At 50.4% G+C, this 26100-nt stretch overlaps 1 protein-coding gene across 1 annotated transcript; it reads right to left on the reverse strand.

Moving 5' to 3' along the window:
- Positions 1–10347: 10347 nt before the first annotated feature.
- On the reverse strand, positions 10348–11939 carry LOC144893930 (uncharacterized). Its single transcript, XM_078785156.1, has one exon. The coding sequence runs from the start codon at positions 11861–11863 to the stop codon at positions 10628–10630; it is 1236 nt and encodes a 411-aa protein (XP_078641282.1). The 5' UTR covers positions 11864–11939; the 3' UTR covers positions 10348–10627.
- Between the last annotated feature and the right edge of the window lie 14161 nt (positions 11940–26100).

Here is a 26100-nt window from a genome sequence, read left to right on the forward strand (position 1 = left end):
GAGTAGGATTTCCCTGGATTCAGTCTGGAAAATGATGAGAAAAAAGTACCCAATTCTGCCAACAAACACAACCCGTGTCATTCCGTCCCCTTGGTGACACTCCTTGAGGAAAAGAGAGACTGACTGTTTCTTCCTTTTATTACAAGAGTACAGAAAATCAGTTATGTTCAGTCATAAAGAAACAAAACACAATAAAAATGGTCTCAAGGAAAAGTTATTATCAAATCATCATCATCAAGTGTGCATATGACATCATTAAAAACCCATTTTTCTTTAAAACATGTTAAATTCTTGTTCATTTTAAAAAACCGGTATTCTAGCTTTAGTCTTGCATTTACAAGAGCCTTAAGGGTGAGCAGTACATCATATGACGAGTCAGAAGCGTTTCCCATTTTTTTCTTCCTGGATTTATAAATTGCAAACTTGGCCTGGCCAATTAAAAAATTCATTAAAACCACATTCCTAAGGGAAGACGGTCCTAAAACACCATAAATAAAAACATTGTGATTGAAGAGGGAACCAAGCTTCACAAAGCGTTCCTGAAGGAATGTAAAAATAGGTTGCAATCGTTCACACTCAAGGTATATATGCGGTAGGGTTTCAATGGATGCACAGAAAGGGCATAGATTAGAGTTAGCAGTAGAAAACCGGTTCAGTAAAACATTATAAGGTAAAATCCAGTGTACAAGTTTCCATTGAATATCTCCAACATACTTTGGAGTAGGCAAGAGATAAAAACTTCGCCAATTGGGGCAATTGGGTGGTATTGGGGGTAAAACATCCCGCCATCGAAGCCTCGGGTGCTCAGAAAATGTTTTTGCGTATAAAATTTTAACGTACGCGTTGTACAAAGTTTTCTTTGGAAAGGCGGGAAGGGATAATGCAGTATCATCAGGGCTGTTCAGGCCAGGGGACAGATTAAGTGGCGGGCTGAAGACTAGGAGTTTGGGGAAGTCACCCGCTGTTTCCTCGGGGGAAGGGCCAAGTTCCTCGCAGGTATTACGATACGTTGTGGATATCCCTTGAAGGAACCGAGAGATGATCCTGACAGATTTTATTCCGGTTTTTTGTGCCACAGCGGTGCGAGAGGACGCTGGCGCTGCATGTTCGCCGCTTCTCCGACTGGATGGATGTACAGGGTCTGCTTCTACTTTTCTGACCTGACATCTCACACCTGTCCTGCCTTTTCTTGATTGTGGATTGGATTGGATTTGTGGACTGTGGACTTTGTGGATTGTGGACTTTGATTTGTGGATTGTGGACGCCGCCATGGCGTCGTGTATGGGGAAGCTGGTACTGTTTGTTCTCCAACGGAAGGCGCACGTGCCGCGTGTTCTCCGGCTGGATAACGGAATCTGCTTTTGATGGTACGGAATACGGAATCGAAAGGCCCGCTCCCGTTGTTTGTGCAATTGCCGTTGCACAAAAGGCCGTTGAAAGGCCGTTGTTTGCGGCGGTGGCTGTGGCGGTGGCCTTGTTTGCCGGTGGCCTTGTGGTCTTGGTGGCCTTGTGGTCTTGTTTGCCGCTGTGGTCTTGATTAGCGGCTGCAGTCGTTTGCCGCTGCGTTTGCCGCTGCGTTTGCCGCTTTGCCTCCTCGACCTTGGCCTCGTACTCGTCCCTTCGCTCCTGCCTGGCATGGCTCTGAAGTACTCCGCCGCAAGGCTTCTTCTGCTCAATACCCGCTCCACCCCATCATGCATCTCTGCCATCAAATCAAATGGACTCCTCCGACGACCCAGGTACATTCACCGTGGCTCCGGTCGTAAGTTTGTTTATTTGCAATCAGGTCACTCCATCCCCGTCCTCTGGTCGGCTCAGCGCACTCTCGCTCTTCGTCCCAGCGCACCTGGTCACAGCAACCCACACGATCGCACCTCCTGCCTACGAACCCTGGCTAAATCACCTGAATTCATCCCTGCTGTTCAAAACAACATCAAGCTCACCCTGTTCAACACCCGGTCCCTCAACAATAAATGCCTCATCCTGAACGAATACATCCTGGATAACAAACTGGACTTTCTCTGTCTCACCGAAACCTGGCAACAACCTCTGGACTACTACACACTCAACCTCACCACACCCAATGGATATTCCTACGTCAATAAACCACGCTCGGAGGGCCGAGGTGGTGGAATTGCCGTTATCCACCGTCAAGACATCAAGACCAACCTCATCTCCATCTCATCTGCTCCATCATTTGAACACCTGGCTTTAAAACTCTCTGGTCACACGCAGTCAGTCATGGCTGTCGTCTACCGCCCTCCCAAACCACACCCATCATTCCTGTCTGACTTCTCCTACTTTCTGACCCAGCTATGTTCCCTCTCCCCCTCAATCCTCCTCCTTGGTGATTTCAATATCCACATGGACTCCACTGACTCCACAATAACCACTGACTTCACTGATTTACTCACCTGCTTTAACCTCACTCAACATGTCGACTTTCCTACCCATATCCGTGGTCACATTTTGGACCTTGTCTGCTCCACTGGATTAAATTTGCACCATCTCTATGGCTCCGACCTCACCCTCTCTGACCACTTAGCCATCACTCTGACCATCAACATCCCCGCCCCAACACCAAGGCATTATCGCACAATCAACTTCCGTAAGCTAAACGCTCTTTCACCTACCTCATTCTCATCCACCCTCTCTGAAAAAATGTCCACTTCTCCCTTCATTGACCTCCACACCCCTTCCGACCTCACTGACTACTACAACCACACTCTCTCCTCCTGCCTTGACCAGCTTGCGCCTGTAAAAACCAAAACAGTTTCTTTCACCCATTCTGCTCCCTGGTTTACCCCTGAACTCCACCTGATGAAAACTCGTGCTCGCCAACTTGAAAGACTCCGCAATAAAACGGGTCTCACAGTTCACTCCCAAGCCTACAAGGACCACATACAACACTACAAAGATGCCCTCTCCCGCGCCCGCTCTGCCTACTACTCTCAAATTATCCACTCTGGCTCCGGAAACCCAAAAGCACTCTTCTCGACAATAAACAAACTCCTCCGCCCCCTGAACACCACCACCCAGTCATTCACAGTAGACAACTGCATCTCCTTCCTCTCTTTCTTCCAACGCAAAATTGACAACATCTACAACAGCTTGACCACCGCCGCACCCGCTCCCCCTCCAACCACCTGCCCCCCCTTGTCCTGCCATCCCCTGTCTCGGTTCTCCCCAATCTCTCCTACTGACCTCTCTGAACTCCTCATAGGAATGAAAACTGCCACCTGCACTCTTGACCCCATCCCCTCCAGCTTTGTCAAAGCCTCCCTCCCTGCTCTCTCTCCACTTATCATTGCAACAATAAACTCCTCCCTGTCTACAGGCATCGTCCCACCTTCCCTCAAAATTGCTGCTGTTACCCCCATTCTAAAAAAACCTGGTCTAAACCCTGACACCCTAAACAACTTCAGACCCATCTCCAACCTACCCTTTCTGTCAAAAGTTTTGGAACGCGCTGTAGCCACTCAACTCAAACATCATCTCTCTGCCAATAACCTGTATGAAACATTCCAATCCGGATTCCGCTCCAACCACAGTACTGAAACTGCTCTCCTCAAAATCACCAACGACCTTCTCCTCTCCTCTGACGCTGGCAACCTCAACATTCTCGTCCTCCTCGACCTCAGCGCTGCCTTTGACACCATCGATCACACTATCCTCCTCACCCGACTTGAATCCACCTTTAACGTTACCGGCACTGCCCTCTCTTGGATTAAATCATACCTCTCTGACAGATGCCAGTTCATCTCCATCAATAACTGCAAATCCCCCACTGCTCCCCTCCCCCAAGGTGTCCCCCAAGGTTCAGTTCTTGGCCCCCTCCTCTTCATCCTTTACCTGTCCCCGCTCGGTCACTTAATCCGCCGTCATGGTCTCCAATTCCACTGCTTCGCCGATGACATCCAGCTTTTCATCTCCACCAAGTCCGTCTCCACCGACACCCACTCTATCCTGACAAACTGCATCACTGAAATAAAATCCTGGCTTCAAATCAACTTCCTCAAGCTTAACTGTGATAAATCTGAAATAATCATCATTGGCCCAAAAACGCTCACAAAATCCACCCATAACTTTGCCCTCAACATCGACGGTATCCCAGTATCCACCTCCCCTCACATCCGGGATCTTGGCGTCATCTTTGACCAAACCCTTTCCTTCGACAAATACACTAAACAGATCACAAAGTCAGCCTTCTTTCACCTGAAAAACATTGCCCGTCTCCGCTCATCCCTCTCCTCCACGGCTGCAGAAACCCTCATCCACGCCTTCATCACCTCCCGTCTGGACTACTGCAATAGCCTCCTCTATGGTTCACCCTCAAAAATCACCAATAAACTCCAATACATTCAGAACTCCGCTGCCCGTCTACTCACTCATTCCCGGACCCGTGACCACATCACCCCCGTCCTTTACAAGCTTCACTGGCTCCCCATCCCCCAGAGAATCCAGTACAAAATCCTCCTCTTGACATACAAAGCCCTCCATAACCTGGCCCCATCCTACCTGGCTGACCTCCTCTCCAGACACACTCCCACCCGCAACCTCCGCTCTGCTGGTACCAACCTCCTGACCCCCTCCATCCGGACCAAATTCAGATCCTGGGGGGACAGGGCCTTCTCCATCGCTGCTCCCACCCTCTGGAACTCACTACCTCACACCATCAGAGACTCCTCCTCACTCACCACATTCAAAACATCACTAAAGACCCACCTGTTCAACGCTGCATTCAACATTCAACCCACAGCATTTAACCCCTGACTATCTCTTCTCCTTCTCCCTCCTTTTGCTTTAAATATTTCCCTATTGATTCTTGTCTTTTTGCAATTGTTGTTTTCATGTATTGTTATGCATTATGTTTGCCACTCTGTCAAAGCGCCTTTGGGCTTCTGGAAAAGCGCTATACAAAATAAATGAATTATTATTATTAATTATGAGGTCTTTCACTCGCAGCAGCTTGGCATCAACAAAGCGTTGAACGAGTCCCCTATTATTCAAGCTGTTTTCCAGGAAGGGGTTGTAGCATAGGGGCTCATTCAACAACATTTCCATGTTGTATGTTGCCATTTCACGGGAAAAGGACAGGGCTTGCCAGGCGTTCATCACCCCTTGGTAAAAGGTGGGCAGCAAGGATGAATCGATTTGATGAGGGTTCATCAAGAAAAGTTCTCGGTCGTAACCCAGCTTGCATGTAAGCTGTAATATGCAGTTAGCCAGAGGCCTCCAGAGTAGGGCTTCATCTCCATATACAAGTTGGCGCACGATATGAAGCCGGAAGACCATAATCCGGCTGCGGATATCAATAAGACCTTGGCCACCTTCAGTGAGTGGTAAGTATGCCACGGGGGGTTGGAGCCAGTGTTTCCCGCTCCAGAAAAAGTCGACAATGCTCTTTTGCAGTGTAATAAGAAGGCTCCCGGGCGGTTGTAGGCATATCATCTTATGCCATAGCATAGAGGCGACAAGATTGTTAATGACGAGAGTTCTTCCGCGGTACGAAAGTTGAAAAAGAAGTCCTTTCCAGCGGGCCAGTTTTGCCATTACCTTGTCTGGTAATCCCACCCAGTTCTGCTGCTCAAAGGTGTTGTCTCCGAGGAAAATACCGAGGTATTTAATGCCATTTTTCTGCCAGTTCACTCCTCCTGGTAGGACAATTGGCGGGCAATCTCCAGGTCCTATCCAAAGGGCTTCACTCTTCTTCCAGTTTACCTGGCCTGAACAAGCCTGACAATATGTTTTTAGTGCCTGAGCCACCGCAGTGACGTCAGCACTATTTTTTATATAAATACAGACATCATCTGCATAGGCAGAGACTTTTAGCGGTGTGGTAAGAATTGATCCAGTGAAGCCAGAAATGTGCATACGTAATTGGAGCAGAAGAGGTTCGATGGCAAGAGAGTATAAAAGTCCAGATAGCGGGCAACCTTGCCATACTCCCCGTTGTACAGCAATGGGGCTACACAATACTTGATTAATTTTAAGAACACTGGATATATTACAATACAAAAGTTTAACGTACGAGATAAAAATAGGTCCAAACCCAAAATTCTCTAAAACTCTAAAAAGGTATATGTGGTCAATACAGTCAAAGGCTTTTCCTTGGTCAATAAAAAACAGACCAACATTCATATTAAAATTGTTACAAAACCGAATGGTATCACGGATAAGAAAGATATTATTAAAAATAGTACGTCCAGGAATACAAAAGGATTGATGTTCTCCTATTAGTACATTCATAAAAGGTTTCATTCGATTAGACAAGGCTTTGGCTAAAATTTTATAATCCGTACATAAAACAGAAATAGGACGCCAGTTCTCTATAAGTTGAGTGTCCGCTTTCTTAGGAATTAAGGTGGTGACTGCTCTCCGGCAACTCCACGGCAGTTGTCCATCCTCTAAACATTCATTCAATACCCGCAGTAGGTGAGGTCCAATGGTGTCCCAAAAAAACTGGAAAAATTCACTTGTCAGCCCATCCAGTCCAGGGGCTTTATCAGGTTCCAAGGCCTTCAAGGTAGCGGTGAGCTCAGGTAACCTAAGAGGATCCTCCAACTGCTGCTTCTGATCCTCCGCCAATTTTGGAAGGTTAGAAACAAGTTCCGATATTGCATCCTGGTTAATGTCATGCCGCATAAACCGTTGTTTAAAATGTTTCCGGGCACATTCCCTGATTCTGCCATCTTCATAAAGGAGTTCCCCATCATGGAGCAAGCGTGTAATCATTGACGAAGAGGCCCCCCTTTTAAGGCTGAAGAAGAATTTGGTTGGAGCATCAAGGTCGTGTATGTACCTCATCTTCAGGCGCAATAAAGCATTTTGTGCTCGCCTTTCGGATATGGAATTCAGTAAGGCCGTTTTTCCATGGATTTGTTGCCTCATTCCCTGGTAGCTCACACTTGCGGTTCCCTGAAGCTGTTCCTGTAATTCCAGGATTTCATCTTCAAGTAAGGTTGTGGTTTTTCTTTCCTCTTGAACACCATACGCACGATATTGTTGGCAGAACAGTCTGATGTGCGTTTTGGCATTATCCCACCATTGTCTGAGGTTTGAGAAATTCCCTTGGGAGGCAACCAGAATATTCCAAATTTCCGGAAAAATGTCCTTAAAGGTACTATCATCAAGTAAGTTGTTATTAAATTTCCAAAAAGCACTCTTGTGTTTCGGGCAGGGGGCAGAAATTTTGAGAAATGTTGCGCTGTGGTCCGAGAATCCTGATGGGCAAATTTTGGATGACAGAACGAGGCGTTCAAGTGGAGGATTAATATAAAACTTGTCCAAGCGAGCAAGTACAATATTACCCTGAATGCATCGACACCATGTGTATTGCCTGATTGATGGGTGCTGTACCCGCCATATATCTGTCAAATTCATTTGTTTTAAAAATTTGGTGAGAGGGATTGTGGAGGCAGGATGGGGCTCTGCACTGTTCCTGTCTAGTTGGGGTTGGAGGGTGCAGTTAAAATCTCCACCAATACAAACATGATTGTCTTGGTTTTTTAGGGCGTTTTGGCTGTCGAGGGACGTTAGGTGTGTCCCAAGGTCATTAAAAAAAACTCGCCGAGCTACAGGCGTACTTGGGGCATAGATATTAAAAATAGTATAGAATTTTCCACAGTAGTGGAATTCTAGGGATGCTAGGGATCCCTTGTGTATTTCGTCGAATTTAAGCGATGAAGGCGAAAAGGAGGGGCTAAGAATTATTGCGATACCGCCTTTGCGGGAGTCACCGTTACTAAAGAAGGACAGGCCGGGGAAGAGCCTACACCACTCTGCGACACAGCAGTCGTTGGCATGGGTCTCTTGTAAGAGGGCAATGTCAACTTTCTTCTGTAATAAAAAATCCCTTACTTGAACTTTACGGACAGAGCTACATCCTCCGTTAATATTCAGGCTACAAATGGAAAAACTCATTACAGCTACAAGGAGGAGTGACCACCACTCAATTTTTTGATAGCAGTTCATTCTTAGCTTTTTGCAACCACTTCTTTAAACGGTGACGTTGGGAGGAATTGAAATTAAAAACGTGGGGCCGTTTTACCATCAGTCTAGCGGAATGTATAAAATCAGGTAGCTCCGGAAAAAAGGTTTCTATTACAACATTCCTTTTTCGGAATGTGTCCTTAAGAAACCTTTTTATCTCGGAGGGAGGGATTGGAGGGATTTCTTCTTCCTTGAGGCTACCACATTCACTAACAGAGTCATCTATATCAGATGGCTCAGATGGTGTGTCACACTGGTTTTCATCATTTATCTCCTCACCGTCATCACATCCCTCCACGTTATCGGATGGGGCATAGTCCATAGAGGGGGGGAACGGGGAGGGAGAGAAATGAGCCATCTTCAGGGGAGTGGGGGGAGGGGGGGGGGTACTAATTTTTGCGGTTCAACCATATCAGTTTCTAGGTCAGTAGACAAGGGCGAGGATTCATCCACATCTATGTCCTCCAATACCGAGAAACGATTTTCTGTGACGAGGGACAAATCTAGGGCAGAGAGGAGGGGCTGTCGGTTTTCAGTTGTAGGTTTTTTAAAGAGATGACCGTTTTCATCTGTTGTTTGCAGATGTCTTTTTCCTTTTGGGCAGACTAATTGAAACTCGTCCTGGTTAGTGGGAAGAGATTGCAAGGGTTTGGGGGGAGGGGGGGGGAGGGAGGACGTGATCATCGGGAGGGGATTCCCATCGGCTACCACGGCGGGAGAGGTAGGATCAGTTATAGCAGGCAACAAGCTGTGATTGGACGATGTCGCCTGGGGGGTGAGATCTATAGTTAACAGGAGATGGCTGCAATTAGATCCTTCAGTAGAGGGAGGGGCTCCTGTTTCAAGGGGAGGGGAAGGGGGTACGGCGGGGGGGTTTGGATCGGTAGTAGGAGGGCTTGGGTCGGTGGTGGACAGATTGGGATCAGTGGTGGTAAGGCTTGGGTCGATGGTGGGAAGGCTCGGGTCGGTGGTGGGAGGGTTTGGGTCGGCGGCGGGAAGGCTTGGTTCGGTGGTGGGAAGGCTTGGTTCGGTGGTGGGAAGGCTTGGGTCGGTGGTGGGAAGGCTTGGGTCGGTGGTGGAAGGGTTTGGACCGGTGGTGGGAAGGTGGGGGGGTTGCTTATTCCCGGTTCGGAGGGGAGGTTGCACTTGTGGAGAATTCTCTTTTCGGGGGCAGTCATGCTTAACATGCCCAAATTGTCCGCAGCCAAAACATTTTAGAACGTTGGTGGACACGTACACTGTATATTCGTTCTGTTGATGTTTTAATTTTATTATAAGGTTTAAATCCTTCTGGGAATTTTTTAAAATCATAAACACTTGCCGCCGGAATGAAACCACGTGCCTTAAATCGTTGTTTCGTGACCCGAAGGGAATCATGGAGATACGAGACACGATGGTACCGTATCGGGACAACTCTTTAATTAGTACATCGTCGGATACAAATGGGGGGCAATTGGATATCACGACTTTTATCGCTGGGCTATCTAGTGGGGAAATCATTACAAATAAATCTGGATCGATTGTCAAACCCTGTTCGACAATTTGTGGGACACAATCCACGTCGGACAAAAAAATAACGATCCGCTTGTTCATCCGCGAAGCGGCAACAACCTTGTCGATCCCGACAACACGACCGGTTGCGAGGACAACGTCCTCGACACTAACCTCACGTTCCGGAGGTACACAAAAGAACCCGTGCTTACGGGTCAGGCTCTGAAAGGCCGTAAATCGAGATAGTGCAGCTGCCATGCTGGAACAGCTGCACTTACAACCCCTCCCCAACTCGGGGGGGGGGGGGGGGTGAATATATAATACAATCTTCCCTACCCGAACTCCGGGAATGGGAAGCAATCAGACCTCTCCGATTTCCCTAACTTCGGAAAAGGGAGGCAACAAAACAAACTGAAGGAAGGATAAACGAAAGGAAAAAAAGGAAATAGAGGTTTAAGATGAAGGAGCAAACACCGATCGGGCGACGCCCAAAAACGGCGAACCCTTACCAGCGATCACCCTGTGCTCTCCGGCTCTCTATCCCGTCTCAACGTATATGGGAATCACCAGGAAGACTCCACGAACAGGTACAAGGACACAGAGGGGGGAAAACGGGGGGGGGGGGGGGAGAGGGAATGGAGCAACAACACAGAGCACTCACAGGCCTCCACAAGCAGACGCCATGACAGTACAACCAGCATACAAACGGCCAGCAGGTGGCGACAGAGAGGAGAGAGAGAGAGAGAGAGAGGGAGAGAGAGAGAGAGAGAAAGAGAGGGAGAGAGAGAGGAGAGAGGGAGAGAGAGAGAGAGAGAAAGAGAGGGAGAGAGAGAGAGAGAGAGAGAGAGGGAGAGGGAGAGAGAGAGAGAGAGAGAGAGAGAGAGAGAGAGAGATGCTCACAGAATTTATTTTCATGCTCGGAATGAAAATCAAAGACAAAACCATCGCAATGAAAGTACAAACACCAAACAAATCTGTAAATTAGGAATCCCATGGAAAACCCTGAAGATCAACATTAGAATCACTACCAGATTTAAAAGTACAAGTGAAATTCCCAATTTTCCATACAAAACATTTTCATGGAACTCTTTCGACCTTGGCTGCCAGATTTGTTTGTTTCAACTGGTTCATCAATCTTTCTCCGTTACAGGTAATCCCCCATGTTCATGCGTAGCGTACGCTTTGCACTGGAGGATGATTTCTCCCCAGTGTGTATTCGTCCATGTTTTTGTAAATGTGAAGATCTGGTAAATGATTTGTCACACACAGAACACTTGTATGGTTTCTCCCCGGTGTGTATTCGTCCATGTTGTTGTAAATTTGATGATTGAGTAAATGCCTTGTTACACACAGAACACTTGTATGGTTTCTCCCCGGTGTGTATTCGTCCATGTTGTTGTAAATTTGATGATTGAGTAAATGCCTTGTTACACACAGAACACTTGTATGGTTTCTCCCCTGTGTGCATTCGTCCATGTTGTTGCAAATTTGATGACCAAGTAAATGCTTTGTTACACACAGAACACGTGTGAGGTTTCTCCCCAGTGTGTATTAGTTCAGGTCTTTGCAAATTTGATGATTTGATAAAAGCTTTCTTACACACAGAACACTTGCAGGGTTTCTCTTCTGTGTGCAGATGATCCGGCAATAGCAATGGAGAATGAGCAGGAGATGGCAGAAGTGCTGGAGGAGAGTAAGGTGGTGTTTGGGAAGCATTGCCTGATGATGAATCTGAATATGTTGCATTCCTGGAGACCCAGGCGTGTGTGGTTTGGTGAGGCAATTGTGAGCCTGGTGGTGAGGAATTGTGAGCCTGCGTTGGGGGTAATAGAGACACAGGTGGAATAGTTGGAGATACTCCTTCGCTTCCTGACTGGGGCTTCCACTGGACGATGGAATGTCCACCTGGAATCTCCGCACCTTCATCACTCATCAGTTCTTCTTCGATGCTCCTCCTTGTTTTGATAGCTGACAAGCATTTCACGTTTCCACCGCTCAGAAGGTACACCTGGCTGGAAAGCTGAACACGTGACACCCACGTTGTTGAAGACAAATGACGTACGAGGCAGACAAACCTTCCCGAGGTGTAATCACGGAAGTGAAGAAATCCTCGGATAAACCTGTACAGTGTTGGAGACACGGGTGACACCGTCACAATTTCGGTCTTTGAGGCCGGCCGATAGGCACGAGGTTCTCCTGACCACGTGGCCCTTGACTTGGTTTGTCCGCACAATGTGGGCGCTTTCAGGATGAACTTTAGCCGGGGAGCGTTTGGGTGCGTGGCGCCTTTGGGCGCCCCGGTCTGATACTGCCGCCCACGCGCAGAACACCATGTGAGTGCACGTGGGTCCCGGCGGTCCCACTGGCCTAGCGCTACCATGTTTAGACAGCGAGATCCGTCCCCGGGCACCGGCAAGCCAGGCACGGTAGGACACCCGCGGAGCCCCGGCGGGCCAGGGGCGCGCGAGCCTACGCGTTAGCATGCTACGGCGGAATCAACGGCTTCGGCCACGGCCGGGCCGATACTCGGCCCGGTCGCACCGGAAATGAACTGGTTCGACGCCCGCACTAGAGAGGTCGCGGGCGACTGAGATGTTTTAACAAATAATTAATTAATTTGAGACGTCCGATTTCTAGTGTTTGGAAATTTGGAAGAGCTTGACCCTAGCCTTTCCCATGCGAGGGCAAGGAGGAACTTAACACTTGACACTTAAGCTTAGTTTGAAGTACACCCTGCCAGCGCCCACGGCGGGACGGCAGGGCAACCAGAGTCCAGAAGGGACGAGGTTCTCCTGACCACGTGGCCCTCGATCTGGGAAGCGAGAGGCGTTCCATTAGTGGACGCGCCCCTCACGCCCGACTTTTGGGCGGCCCCGGCAGGCCGTTTGTTTTGACGTTCCGTGACAGGCCCCGCACCCCCACCTCAGGGCCGACCGGGCGACCGGAATGAATCCCGGTGTCCCGATCCGAACCTTCAGAGCGGGCCGGCTGCACTTTCCGTCCCTGCGGTCCCAAATACCGGAACCACCCGCATACCACTTTATTTGACAAAATGAGGTGCGGCCTACAGCCTTAGAGAACCAACCCTATATAAGTCAATACCTCCAACGAGAGGGTGGTGGGAGTGGGTGATGGCAGAGGGTGATGGGGGAGGGTGATGGCAGGGTGATGGCAGGGTGATGGGAGGGTGATGGCAGGGTGATGGGGGAGGGTGATACCTCCCAAATACCAGAACCACCCGAATACCACTTTATTTGACAAAATGAGGTGCGGCCTACAGCCTTAGAAAACCAACCCTAAATAAGTCAATACCTCCAACGACACAGGTGCGCATTCGTGCCGCGTGACGTGGTGATGTCATCGCGCTTTCACCTTAAAAGATTTATTTGATATTTTGATATAAACCTTAGAAAACCAACCCTACAGAAGTCAAATGGTCCAATAAAGGGTGATGGGAGGGTGATGGCAGGGTGATGGGAGGGTGGTGGGAGGGTGATGGCAGGGTGGTGGGAGGGTGATGGCAGGGTGATGGGAGGGTGATGGGAGGGTGATGGCAGGGTGATGGGAGGGTGATGGCAGAGGGTGATGGGGGGGGGTGATGGCAGGGTGATGGCAGGGTGATGGGGGAGGGTGATGGGGCCTCCCTATAGAAGTCAGTATCTCCAACGACACAGGCGCGCATTCATGCCGCGTGACGTGGTGACATCATCGCGCTTTCACCTTAAAAGATTTATTTGATATTTTGATATAAACCTTAGAAAACCAACCCTACAGAAGTCAAATGCTCCAATAAAGGGTGATGGGAGGGTGATGGCAGGGTGATGGGAGGGTGGTGGGAGGGTGATGGCAGGGTGGTGGGAGGGTGATGGCAGGGTGATGGGAGGGTGATGGCAGGGTGATGGGAGGGTGATGGCAGGGTGATGGGAGGGTGATGGCAGAGGGTGATGGGGGAGAGAGAGAGAGGGAGAGAGAGAGAGAGAGAGAGAGAGGGAGGGGGAGATGTGTGATATGTATTCGTTCCACAGAGTAAATCATGAATAAAATGACCCATTTTGATTGCAAAAATGGCAGTGGAAAATGGGGAGAATTGAGAAATCCTGGGGAAAAAATTTCAACACTTAATTAAGGGGGATAACTTATGTCTGCCCCTCCCCCCCCCCTTTTTTAAATGTTTTTGTTTTTATTAATACACGTCCGTAGTTATGGCTGTCTGGCGTGCGCGTTCAAAGTGCTAACCAAGATGGCGGCGTGCGGACCCTCTGCGACGACACAGCGGTGTGCGCAGAGTGAATGGAGATGATCCTCCTACCTCTATTGATCCTCCTCCTACCACTTCCCTCTGTCCTCAGCCAACTCTCTCCATCCTTTCAACCACCTCCACCTTACTGAAATCCCTCTTCGCACAATCCTCCCATCTCAACCATGGTCCACCTCTTTTCCTCCTACTTTCTTCCCTAATCCCATCATCTCTCTTTGCCGTTCTCTCTTTCCCCATCTGCACTTAATGTCCAGCCCATCTCAGCCTGTATTTCACCAATCTCCATGTCAATCTCATCTTCACACCAATCTCCTCCCTCAGTTCATCCATCCTCCTTCTATCCACCCTCTTCCGCTGCCCGGCCCACATCAATTCGGTCTTCTCCATACTCATCTTCAGCCCATGCTTCCCAAATGCCTCCTTCCACTCCCACAGTACATAGTACTTCCCACCTTTTCTCTACCACAACAACCTCCTTATGGTATCCCTCATGTTCACCTTCCTGCTTACCAGGTCCATCACCATGGTAAACAGGAGTGGGCTGAGAGCGTGTCCCTGCTTCAAACCGATGTTCACATTGAAGTCCTCTGACATCCCAGGACCAACCAAAACTTTTCCCTTCCTTCCCTTGTACATCCCTTCCACCAACCTAACTTCTGCTTCCGGCGCACCCATCCATCTCAGTGTCCCCATCACCATCTCTCTCGGGATAGTGTTGTAGGCCTTCTTCAAGGCCACAAAACCCAATGCCATTCCTTGCACCTCCAACCTCTTCTCCACCAGCTGTCTCAGCATGAACATCCCATCCGTCATCCCCATACCCTTTCTAAACCCATGCTGCTCCTTCTCCACAGTCTTCCTTATCCTCCCATCCAGAATCCTCTCCAGCACCTTCATGACATGACTTCGGAGCGTAATGCCCCTGTACTTTCCCGGATCTTAAACACCGCTCTTTGCCTTCCATATCAGCACAATTAACCCTGTCCTCCAATCCTCCGGATTTATACCGTCTCTCAAACATACTGTTGAGGTTTTGCAATAAAGAACAACCCCGCTAGTTAATTACAGGACAACATGTAGCCTGCATTAGTCAGTTATTTCTTATTAAATGTAAAGATTAGCTCCCTTCCCATTGTGTAGTAATTAAAGCAAATATGCGTTGAGTTTAGGCAGGATTCAAACCTCGTATAGTGGAAGGAAGACGCTGGTTCATGTGCAAGGAGGCGTGGCGACAAGCACAGTCCACGTGATCAACCGCGACTGTGGTAGGTGTGGCTAAAGGAACCGCCCATGTCACCACCAGGTAACCAATGAGAGGGTGTGGACACGTCACCAACAAGCAGCCAATGAGAGGTCGTGGATGCGTAAGCAGCCAATGAGAGGTCGTGGATGTGTAAGCAGCCAATGAGAGGTCGTGGACACGTAAACAACCAATCAGGTCTGGACTCTTCCCCAGGAAACTTCACTAACAAACCGACCAATGAGAGAGACACGCAAAACAACCAACGAGAGGCCGTGGAACATTCTAGGGAGCTTTTCTACCCGATATAAAACCCATGCCCATCGCACTTCGAGCTCTCTCTGCTCTGTCTCACTGCCCTCTCTCGTCGTGGTTGTTCAAGCTGGCTGTCCGACGTGCTGGTTCGTCCTGCCTGCGGTGAATCGTTCCCAGACCTGGAAACCCCAATTTTACCGGCGCAAAACGGGCCCTCGCCAACGCCACGCTGCTGGCCCACCCGGTACCATGGACGCCTCCGACTACGCCGTGGGCGCGGTCCATGAACAATGGGTCAACGGGGCCTGGCAGCCGCTCGCGTTCTTCAGCCGGCAACTCCTGCCCAACGAGTTGAAGTACAGCACCTTCGACCACAAGCTCCTCGGGCTGTACCTGGCCATCCGCCATTTTCGCCACCTCCTGGAGGGCCGCCCGTTCAAGGCTTTTGTCGACCACAAGCCGTTGGTTTTCGCCATGGCCAAGGTCACGGAGCCGTGGTCGGCCCGCCAGCAGCGCCACCTCTCCGCCGTGTCGGAGTACACCACGGACATCCGGCACGTCGCCGGGAAGGACAACGCCGTGGCCGACTGCCTTTCTCGAGCCGGCACCAACACCGTCCACCTCGGCGTCGATTTCGCCCTAATGGCAATGGACCAGGCCACCGACGGCACGGTGCAGGTGCTCCGGGTGGCGGACACGGGCCTCCGCTTGGCTGACATCCCCTTCGCAGACACGGTCCTGCTGTGTGACATCTCCCAAGGCCGACCTCGCCCCGTTGTGCCGGTCACCTGGCGGCGTCGCATTTTTGCTGTACTCCACGGCCTCTCTCACCCGGGCCGGAAGGCGTCCCAGAGGCTGGTGGCGGCGCGTTTCGTCTGGCATGGGCTGTGACGGGACGTCTGTGACTGGGCCAACGCCTGCACACCCTGCCAGCGGGCCAAGGTCCACCGTCATACCCAGGCTCCGCTGGCTCCCTTCACCGTGCCCGAGCGACGGTTCGACCACGTCTACGTGGACCTGGTGGGTCCCCTTCCCCCATCGCAGGGGTTCACCCACCTGCTTACCATGGTGGACAGGACCACCAGGTGGCCGGAGGCCGTGCCCCTCGCCTCCACCACCACCGCCGACGTGGCCCAGGCGTTCATCGCCACCTGGGTCGCGCGTTTCGGTGCACCAGCGGACATCTCGTCGGACCGCGGCCCACAGTTCACGTCCGAACTATGGGGCGCGGTCGCCCGCACGTTGGGTGTTACCCTGCACCGCACCACGGCCGACCACCCCCAGGCCAACGGGTTGTGCGAGCGGTTCCACCGCTCCATGAAGGCCGCACTCATGGCCGGCCTCCAGGACGATGGCTGGGCCGACCGGCTCCCGTGGGTTCTTTTGGGCCTCCGCACGGCTCCCAAAGAGGACCTCCAGGCGTCCACCGCCAAGCTGGTGTACGGCCAGGCCCTCCGCGTACCGGGCGAGTTCATTCCCGACGCCACCAGCCCCTGGTCCGCCGCGTGCCAGCGCACGGACTTTCAGGAGGCCGCCCGACGTTTCGCCCGGTGCCCACGTCCCGCCACGGCGACCCCCAATCCTACGTCCCCCCAGCACTCCGCACGGCGGAGTACGTCTTCGTGCGCCACGACGCGCACCGGGGGCCGCTCCGGCCACCATACGACGGACCTTTCCGGGTCCTACGACGGGACAACAAGTCCTTCATCGTCAACATCGGCGGCCGGGCGGACCGGATTTCGCTGGACCGCCTCAAGCTGGCCCACATGGACGTTGGCCAGCCGCCACGGCTGGCTCTCCCACCGTGGCGCGGCGGCCCCCCATCCACTGCACCCCCCGTCCGACCACCCGCCACCACACCGGACCCCCCCCCCCCCCCCCACGACTGGCCGGGGGTCGTTTCGGTCGGGTCATCCGGACCCCCCTCAGGTTGACCTTCCTGGATCAAGTCCATTCTGGGGGGGGCGTGTGTAGTGACCCATGGGTCCCCCAAGCGAGACCAGCAACAGAATCTCCTTGCTCCAGCCGGTGACGTAACTGGCGGGCAAACCACGGCGCCGGGGTGGCCGGTCACGTGACCACCAAAGCGTGCCGCTATAATCATTTGCACCTGTCGGTCACGTGACCACCAAAGCGCGCCTTGCCTAAGAGGCGTGGCTTTCGGTTTCGGTTGTGCTTTCTGGTTTTGATATATATGCAGCCCGATAAACGGGCTTTTCAGAGTTCCCGAGTGGGTTTTTACAATAAACATCTTCTCGGACGAGTCTGTGTCTTGCCCGTCACTTCGTCCGTCTCAAGCAAGGGCCCGGCTCTTCAGTAGAAGCAATATGCACGAAATTACATAAATCCTGCGGCGATTACGGGCAAACTGGTTGGCCTTTTCCTGGAATTGGTGCAGTTGACAACGTAAACGTTCCTGGCGGTTCTTTGTGTATCCCGACGTTATATTCAATCACACATTGACGTTTTCTTAATTTGTCTTATATTATTCCCATGTGCGTGGCAGTGTGGGTCGACTTCGACAGGGACAGTGTAATAGACCATTAAACAATAACAACCATAACAATGCAGGCTATGAGTGGGCGTGGTTTGGGGGTTTTATTCATTGATTGCTTTGCAATTGTTAGTGGCGGACGTGTCTTTCTTGTTGGTGAACGCTTTCGTTCGTCAAAGCGAAGCTGCCTTTCTTTTCGTCGTGCTTCACGGATCAATTCAAAGAGGAAAGGTGCTGGACGCAGGACGAGTTGTTTCTTTGGAGTTTGGAAGAGGTAAGAATATTGTTCGCTCATTCTCGTTGATATCCCGTTGTACATTCCGAAGAGAGATTGAGACTGAGAGAAAATTTTTTTTATCGCCATTTCGGTTTACATATTTAAGTTTCGTCCGTGCCATATCTCTCCTCCCTCCTCGAATCTACCTTCACACCTGCGCACTGGGTTCGAGCTCCGAATAACACTAACAGAACGTGTCGCCAGAGGCGTTGTGTTTTTTGGATTTCCGTGCGTCCGTGCGTGCGTACGTCTGTCCATCATAGGTTTTCGTCCTTTCTGAGGCGTCTTTCGCTTCTCATCGAATTATTCATTACATTCATTCATTCATTTAATGATCATTACGCTCATTCTTACGCTCATTTAAACGTTCATTAAACATTAAACGTTCATTAAACGATTACGAAAATAAAAACGAAAAACATTACGAAATTACGTTCACACCGTCACATCAAACACTACCGTGAACACATTGTCACAACATCGTCACAATGAAAACGTCACAATGAAAACATCGTCACAATGAAAGCATCGTCACAAACGTTACGTTACGTAATTCAAACCGTGAACACATCGAATATTGGAGAGTACATTTAATTACCCAAATTTGAAACACTGTGCAATAATATTTACCGATATGAACAGTGATGTGGCTTTTATTGATATTTTACAAATACTGTTTCGTTTTTGTTGATTTGATGATTTGCGTGTGATATGATTTAACGGATGTTTATATAAATCGTATAAAATAAAAAAGCCTTCAATTTATGGTATTTTGCCTTTTCATTTGGGCCTCCCAATTGAAGCCCCGCCCATGGGGCGGGTCCCGTTGCTCGTATATATATGACAATGTTATATTTGCTAGTATATATCTAGTATATATCCGTTGCTAGTATATATCTGAGTATATATATTTGGCAGTTTAACCGGGTATATATACAGTATATATATACTCCGTTGTGCGGAAGACTTCCGTTGAACTTGGGGACGACTCAGAAGAAGACCTTTGTTGGTCGAAAGCTTGTCGACAATTGCTTATATATATATATACACCTGACACACACACACACACACACACACACACACACACACACACACACACACACACACACACACACACATATATATATATATATATATATATATATATATATATATATATATATATATATATATATATATATATATATAGTGAAACCTTGACTTACGAGTTTAATTCGTTCTGTGACCGAGCTCGTAACTCAACTTGCTCGTTTCTCAAATTAAATTTCCCCATTAAAATGAATTGAAATGCTATTAATCCGTTCCAGCCCCCCAAAAACCACACCAATTTCTTTTTGAAATATACAGTATATATAAAAATATCTCGCGCTTTATATTTCACCTGTATGCAGCATACAAGTTGGCAGGATGGCCTGGACTGGAGGTACGCACACTTGACTCTAAACTGTCCAGCCTGGGTTTGAATCCCGACCCAGCTATAACCTGTCATGTCGGTGTTTCACAGGCAGGGTGATTCATCAATGTGTGTACCGCTAAACTGGGCGCCCCGTTTGCGTCCCATTAGTTGATGGATGTTAAGGATCTCACCGTGTCTTCCACAAAGAAAAGGCGAGCTATCGCCGGCACTCTGAACAAGTTGTGGCCTGGCATGCTCTTCTCCTCTGCCGTTATATACGTCCTCCTCGGCATCTTTTTCCAGAAGAGCCCTGTCTTGTCACATCAAAGTCGTATCTGTAACAATTGGTGTCGGGAGTGAGATTCGAGGCCCGACCAAATTTTGAAGGAAAAAAAAAAAAAACGAATAGAGGAAAAAAAAAAATTTGGTCAAAATTTGGAGCGGCCGAAATTTGTTTTGTTTTACGAAACTCGAATTTTGCAAGTCGCGCTATGGCGGATCAAGACGGCTGGGGTCCGGTAGGGGAGAGTGAGGCAGGGTCGGTCCAGGACCAAATTGAGGGACGTGAGGAGAGCGAAGCAGCGAGGGTAGCAGACGCGCAAAATGGCGCCTCGCTGGTCACCGCGCCCGTGACCGTGGCAGCGCCCCTGGTGGATCCGAACCTTTTTATGTTGCAAATGAGGGCCCTTATGGAACGAATAGAGGGCCAAATGGGGGTAATGAGGGACGAAGCGAGGGGTACCGGTGAGAAGTTAGACAATAATTTTGAGGAGTTAGACAAGAAAATTGGGAAGTTAGACAATAATTTTGAGGGGTTAGACAACGGGATAAAAGAAGTGAAAAATGGGTTAACGGGGGTAGAAAACAGAATGGCCGCTCAAGAGAATCAAATGGAAGGGATGCAAAAAGGGTTAGAGGGGTTAGAAAACAGTATGGAAGGCAAATTGAGGGACATGAGGGACCAAGCGGAAAGGGAAGTTAAACAAATGGAGCAGCAGATAGAGGGGGTCAGAATGGGGGTAGAAACCAAACTGGATGCTCACAGGGAGGAAATGGAGCAGATGAGGGTGGCATCTGGGCAGGAGATGCAAGTGATGGGAGAGGAGATCAGAAGAGGAGTGAGTGAGGAGGTCGGAGGAGTGCGCGAGGAGGTGAGGCACTGTGAGGAGCACATGGAAAAGGAGGTGAGAAAGGCGACTGTAAAGTTACAAGGGGGCATAGAGGACCTGACGCAGGAGGTGGAGCAGCTGACGGTGGGACAGACGGAGTTAGTGGAGCAGGTTCAAAGGAACACTGCGGTATTAGGAGGTTTAAAAGCGACACAAAACGACATAAAAAACGACTTGATAGCGACAAAGAGGGAATGTCAGATGGTACGTGAGGGACTGACAACGAGGTTGGACGAGGTGATAGAGGTAATGGAGACGAAGGACCGGCAGGTGAGGACGCACATGGAAACGGTCAAGGTAGCCTTAGAGGATGAGCTTGAGGAGACGTACCGGGGAATAAAAGAGGTGAAGCACAAATTAGAAGAAGTGGAAGAAGGGATGAGCGAAATTAAGAAGCGACGGAGAGGGGATAAGAAAGAGATAAAAGAGGAGATAAAAGAATTGGTCCAAAGTCTGTGTTCGGATCGTGATGATGTGCTCATTAACCGGATGAGGGATTCGCAGGTGATGGAGGAGAAGCGAAGAGAAAGAGGACCCGGTGTAAGTGGTGACCAATATGGTCGTGCGTATGATGCGCCAGGGGATTTAAGGAGCTTGGGGGTCGAGATGGACCCGGGTGTTCGTGAGAGGCCGTTGGTGAAGTGTGCGACCGGTCTGGTGTGCGAAAAAGGAGGTGTGCAAGAAAGTCCGACTCTGGGGTGTGTGAGGAAAAAGTGCGTGCCAAGGAGTGAGTGTGCTGGCGAGAGTGAGTCGGTCGTAGCGCGTGTGCGAGGGAGCACATGGAAGCGTGGTGTGGTGAGTGTTACAGAGGGTGTGACCGGAGAGTGTGCGCAAGAGTGTGCGCGAGAAAGGTGTGTGACGGCCAGGTGCATGAGGAAAGAGTGCGCTGTCAGAAGTAAGGAAGAGTGTCCACCTGTGGTGAGTGTTACAGAGGGTGTAACGGGAGAGTGTGCGCGAGAAAGGTGTGTAACGGACAGGTGCCTGAGGAAAGAGTGCGCTGTCAAGAGTAAGGGTGAGTGCGCTGTCAGGAATGGAGGTGAAAGTAGTGAGAGTGACATGGAGCGTGAGTTAGTTGTGACAGGTGAGCGAGGATGTACACCTGGGATGGAAGGATGCACACCTGGAATGGTAGAGCGTGAGTGGGAATGCACGCTGGAGTTGGTGGTGAGGCACGTGGTTGGGTGTGCGAATGAGGGCACACCTGTGATTGTCACAGAGGAGGTGACAGAGGAGGGGGCGCGAAGCGGTGTGTTGGTGAGGTGTGCTACCAACGAATGTGTGCCAAAGTGTTCGGTGGTCAGGTGTGTGACCAAGGCTGTGAGTGGAATGGGTGTACCTGGGTGTGTAAGGAACGGTACAAGGAGAATGGGAACAGCTGCATGTATGAGCAAGGAACGGGCTGCGGGGTGTAAGCATGCAGGTGAAGCATCGACGTTACACGGGTTAAAGGTCAGGTCGACTTTTAGCCGAAGCAGGCCCTCGGTGCGTGCCGGGCCTCGCTTCGGCTAAAAGTCGACCTGACCTTTAACCCGTGTAACGTCGATGCTTCACCTGCATGCTTACACCCCGCAGCCCGTTCCTTGCTCATACATGCAGCTGTTCCCATTCTCCTTGTACCGTTCCTTACACACCCAGGTACACCCATTCCACTCACAGCCTTGGTCACACACCTGACCACCGAACACTTTGGCACACATTCGTTGGTAGCACACCTCACCAACACACCGCTTCGCGCCCCCTCCTCTGTCACCTCCTCTGTGACAATCACAGGTGTGCCCTCATTCGCACACCCAACCACGTGCCTCACCACCAACTCCAGCGTGCATTCCCACTCACGCTCTACCATTCCAGGTGTGCATCCTTCCATCCCAGGTGTACATCCTCGCTCACCTGTCACAACTAACTCACGCTCCATGTCACTCTCACTACTTTCACCTCCATTCCTGACAGCGCACTCACCCTTACTCTTGACAGCGCACTCTTTCCTCAGGCACCTGTCCGTTACACACCTTTCTCGCGCACACTCTCCCGTTACACCCTCTGTAACACTCACCACAGGTGGACACTCTTCCTTACTTCTGACAGCGCACTCTTTCCTCATGCACCTGGCCGTCACACACCTTTCTCGCGCACACTCTTGCGCACACTCTCCGGTCACACCCTCTGTAACACTCACCACACCACGCTTCCATGTGCTCCCTCGCACACGCGCTACGACCGACTCACTCTCGCCAGCACACTCACTCCTTGGCACGCACTTTTTCCTCACACACCCCAGAGTCGGACTTTCTTGCACACCTCCTTTTTCGCACACCAGACCGGTCGCACACTTCACCAACGGCCTCTCACGAACACCCGGGTCCATCTCGACCCCCAAGCTCCTTAAATCCCCTGGCGCATCATACGCACGACCATATTGGTCACCACTTACACCGGGTCCTCTTTCTCTTCGCTTCTCCTCCATCACCTGCGAATCCCTCATCCGGTTAATGAGCACATCATCACGATCCGAACACAGACTTTGGACCAATTCTTTTATCTCCTCTTTTATCTCTTTCTTATCCCCTCTCCGTCGCTTCTTAATTTCGCTCATCCCTTCTTCCACTTCTTCTAATTTGTGCTTCACCTCTTTTATTCCCCGGTACGTCTCCTCAAGCTCATCCTCTAAGGCTACCTTGACCGTTTCCATGTGCGTCCTCACCTGCCGGTCCTTCGTCTCCATTACCTCTATCACCTCGTCCAACCTCGTTGTCAGTCCCTCACGTACCATCTGACATTCCCTCTTTGTCGCTATCAAGTCGTTTTTTATGTCGTTTTGTGTCGCTTTTAAACCTCCTAATACCGCAGTGTTCCTTTGAACCTGCTCCACTAACTCCGTCTGTCCCACCGTCAGCTGCTCCACCTCCTGCGTCAGGTCCTCTATGCCCCCTTGTAACTTTACAGTCGCCTTTCTCACCTCCTTTTCCATGTGCTCCTCACAGTGCCTCACCTCCTCGCGCACTCCTCCGACCTCCTCACTCACTCCTCTTCTGATCTCCTCTCCCATCACTTGCATCTCCTGCCCAGATGCCACCCTCATCTGCTCCATTTCCTCCCTGTGAGCATCCAGTTTGGTTTCTACCCCCATTCTGACCCCCTCTATCTGCTGCTCCATTTGTTTAACTTCCCTTTCCGCTTGGTCCCTCATGTCCCTCAATTTGCCTTCCATACTGTTTTCTAACCCCTCTAACCCTTTTTGCATCCCTTCCATTTGATTCTCTTGAGCGGCCATTCTGTTTTCTACCCCCGTTAACCCATTTTTCACTTCTTTTATCCCGTTGTCTAACCCCTCAAAATTATTGTCTAACTTCCCAATTTTCTTGTCTAACTCCTCAAAATTATTGTCTAACTTCTCACCGGTACCCCTCGCTTCGTCCCTCATTACCCCCATTTGGCCCTCTATTCGTTCCATAAGGGCCCTCATTTGCAACATAAAAAGGTTCGGATCCACCAGGGGCGTATCGGAGAAGATAGGGGAATATTTACAAGCGGATATGGAGGTCAAATTCCATATTCGCAACATTGCACCCTTCTCTACCCTCGGGGCGTCCCGACCCGATAAATTTTTACCTACTTTAGTGTGGCACGCAATGTAGTTCCCTCTACTATTAACTCTACCCTGAGTGCGACAGTTTTATAGATATTCACAAATGAGTAAATATGTCCCCCTGCGACGTTGCACCCTTCTCCTCTCAGAAACACACCCACAGGATAACCGAATCCGGAAAGAATCCTCAAACTAAACATACAGCCGGTAGGGAGCATTATTTACAAGACTACGCTGATATTTACACTACGATCCAGGACCTGTCTTTGGAGGAACACATGCAGATGTTATGCATAGAGAGAGCGCGCTTGCCAACATCGATACACCAACCCACGAGTGCTCTGTGGCCGACGGCCTTTAATAACGTGCAGAGCACCCTTTCCGAGCATCAACAGCACCACCCCACCACCAATCGGTGCAGTCACCATTGTTCAATGATTAAAAATAAATTCGACAACCCCTAACCCTGCAGGTGTCTCTTGCTCTTCTTGTGGTGCACTTGGTGTTACTTAAAAGTGGTTCACCTGTATGGCATAGGTGCCACGTTGACCCATAGGTCCATCCCCGGGTGGTGCTTGGCCGCAAACGAACTGCGGTCCATCGTGGGTGGCCACAAACATTGCGGTCCATATGGTGTATCGATCCCGGCAGCAAGCAGCGAAAGTGCAGGCCCACAACTGCGTCGCCAGCACCTCTCTCTCCTCTCTCTCTACCCCAAAGCCAGATCCTCGGAGGTGGGAGACAAAAACAAGACAAGTGAGCAAGGTGGTAAGGGCGCAAAAGTGCACGCAATGCAAGGTGATGCACACTGGGCGGAATGGCCGTCGTGTCCGCACAAGTTACCCGATTGTGCCCGAATGTTGACTAATCGCGCTACGCTGGCTCAATAGGAAAGAGAAGACACCCGGCTGGGTTATAATGACACAATACGACACCAGGGTTTCGATTCTCAAGTATATTCGTACGGAAAAAGGTTAGATTACAGGGGCTAGAGGTATATTACAGGAAGACAGGCACTTAGACACACTCTTATATTATCCCCGGACAGACGACAGACACACGGGACAAGGCTCACTCACACGGGGTTTGATGGCCAGGAAAGCGGCAGTCGATGGCTCAGGTGCACCTGGCTCAGGGACAGAATCACGTACGGTGGTGTCCAGCAGATGCGGGGAGGTCGCTCAGCGCTCGTGGGTCGCGACTTTGGTGGAGATGCCGGGGAGGTCGCTCAGCGCTCGGGAGGGTGGCGTCTTGTCCTTCCAAGCTCGGGGCGCATCTGACGTCACGTCCGGCGCGGGGCCGCGTATATCCGGCGGGGAGTCACGCCCTCGCTCGTTAGCTCCGCCCCATATGGCATCGGCCCATGGCTTCTCATTGGGTGCGGGGGTTACCGGCTCCGCCCTTGACGAGGGGCCGACAGGGAGCCCCCTTCTGGGTAACCCCGTCGAGCACATGTTCAATGGCGGCCAACCGAGCCGGAGTGAGGACGCAAAGCCGCTGTTGTTGTGGTTGTTGTTGGAGCTTGAGATGATGGGAAGAGATGCGGGGAGGTATGGGAAGGTCCTAAACTCCTACTGGTGCCATATCATCACATTCTGGTGCAACGAAGAGTCATAATTAATGGAAACAAGTCCTTAACTGACATAGATTAAGAATAACTAGCAAGATGTCCTATAATTGTCTACGTGTGGTGCGGGGGACCTGGGCACGACATTTAATGGGGGAATGAAGGGGAAGATCGGCTCTAATGGGTGTTGTTTACAGACAATGGGACTAGGGAATGGGGTAAGGGGAGAGTTGGGGAGTATCGGAGAAGATAGGGGAATATTTACAAGCGGATATGGAGGTCAAATTCCATATTCGCAACATTGCACCCTTCTCTACCCTCGGGGCGTCCCGACCCGATAAATTTTTACCTACTTTAGTGTGGCACGCAATGTAG

Source organism: Myxine glutinosa, chromosome 10, assembly GCF_964187855.1.
Source record: "Myxine glutinosa chromosome 10, kmMyxGlut1.1, whole genome shotgun sequence".
NCBI classification, from domain to species: Eukaryota; Metazoa; Chordata; class Myxini; order Myxiniformes; family Myxinidae; genus Myxine; species Myxine glutinosa.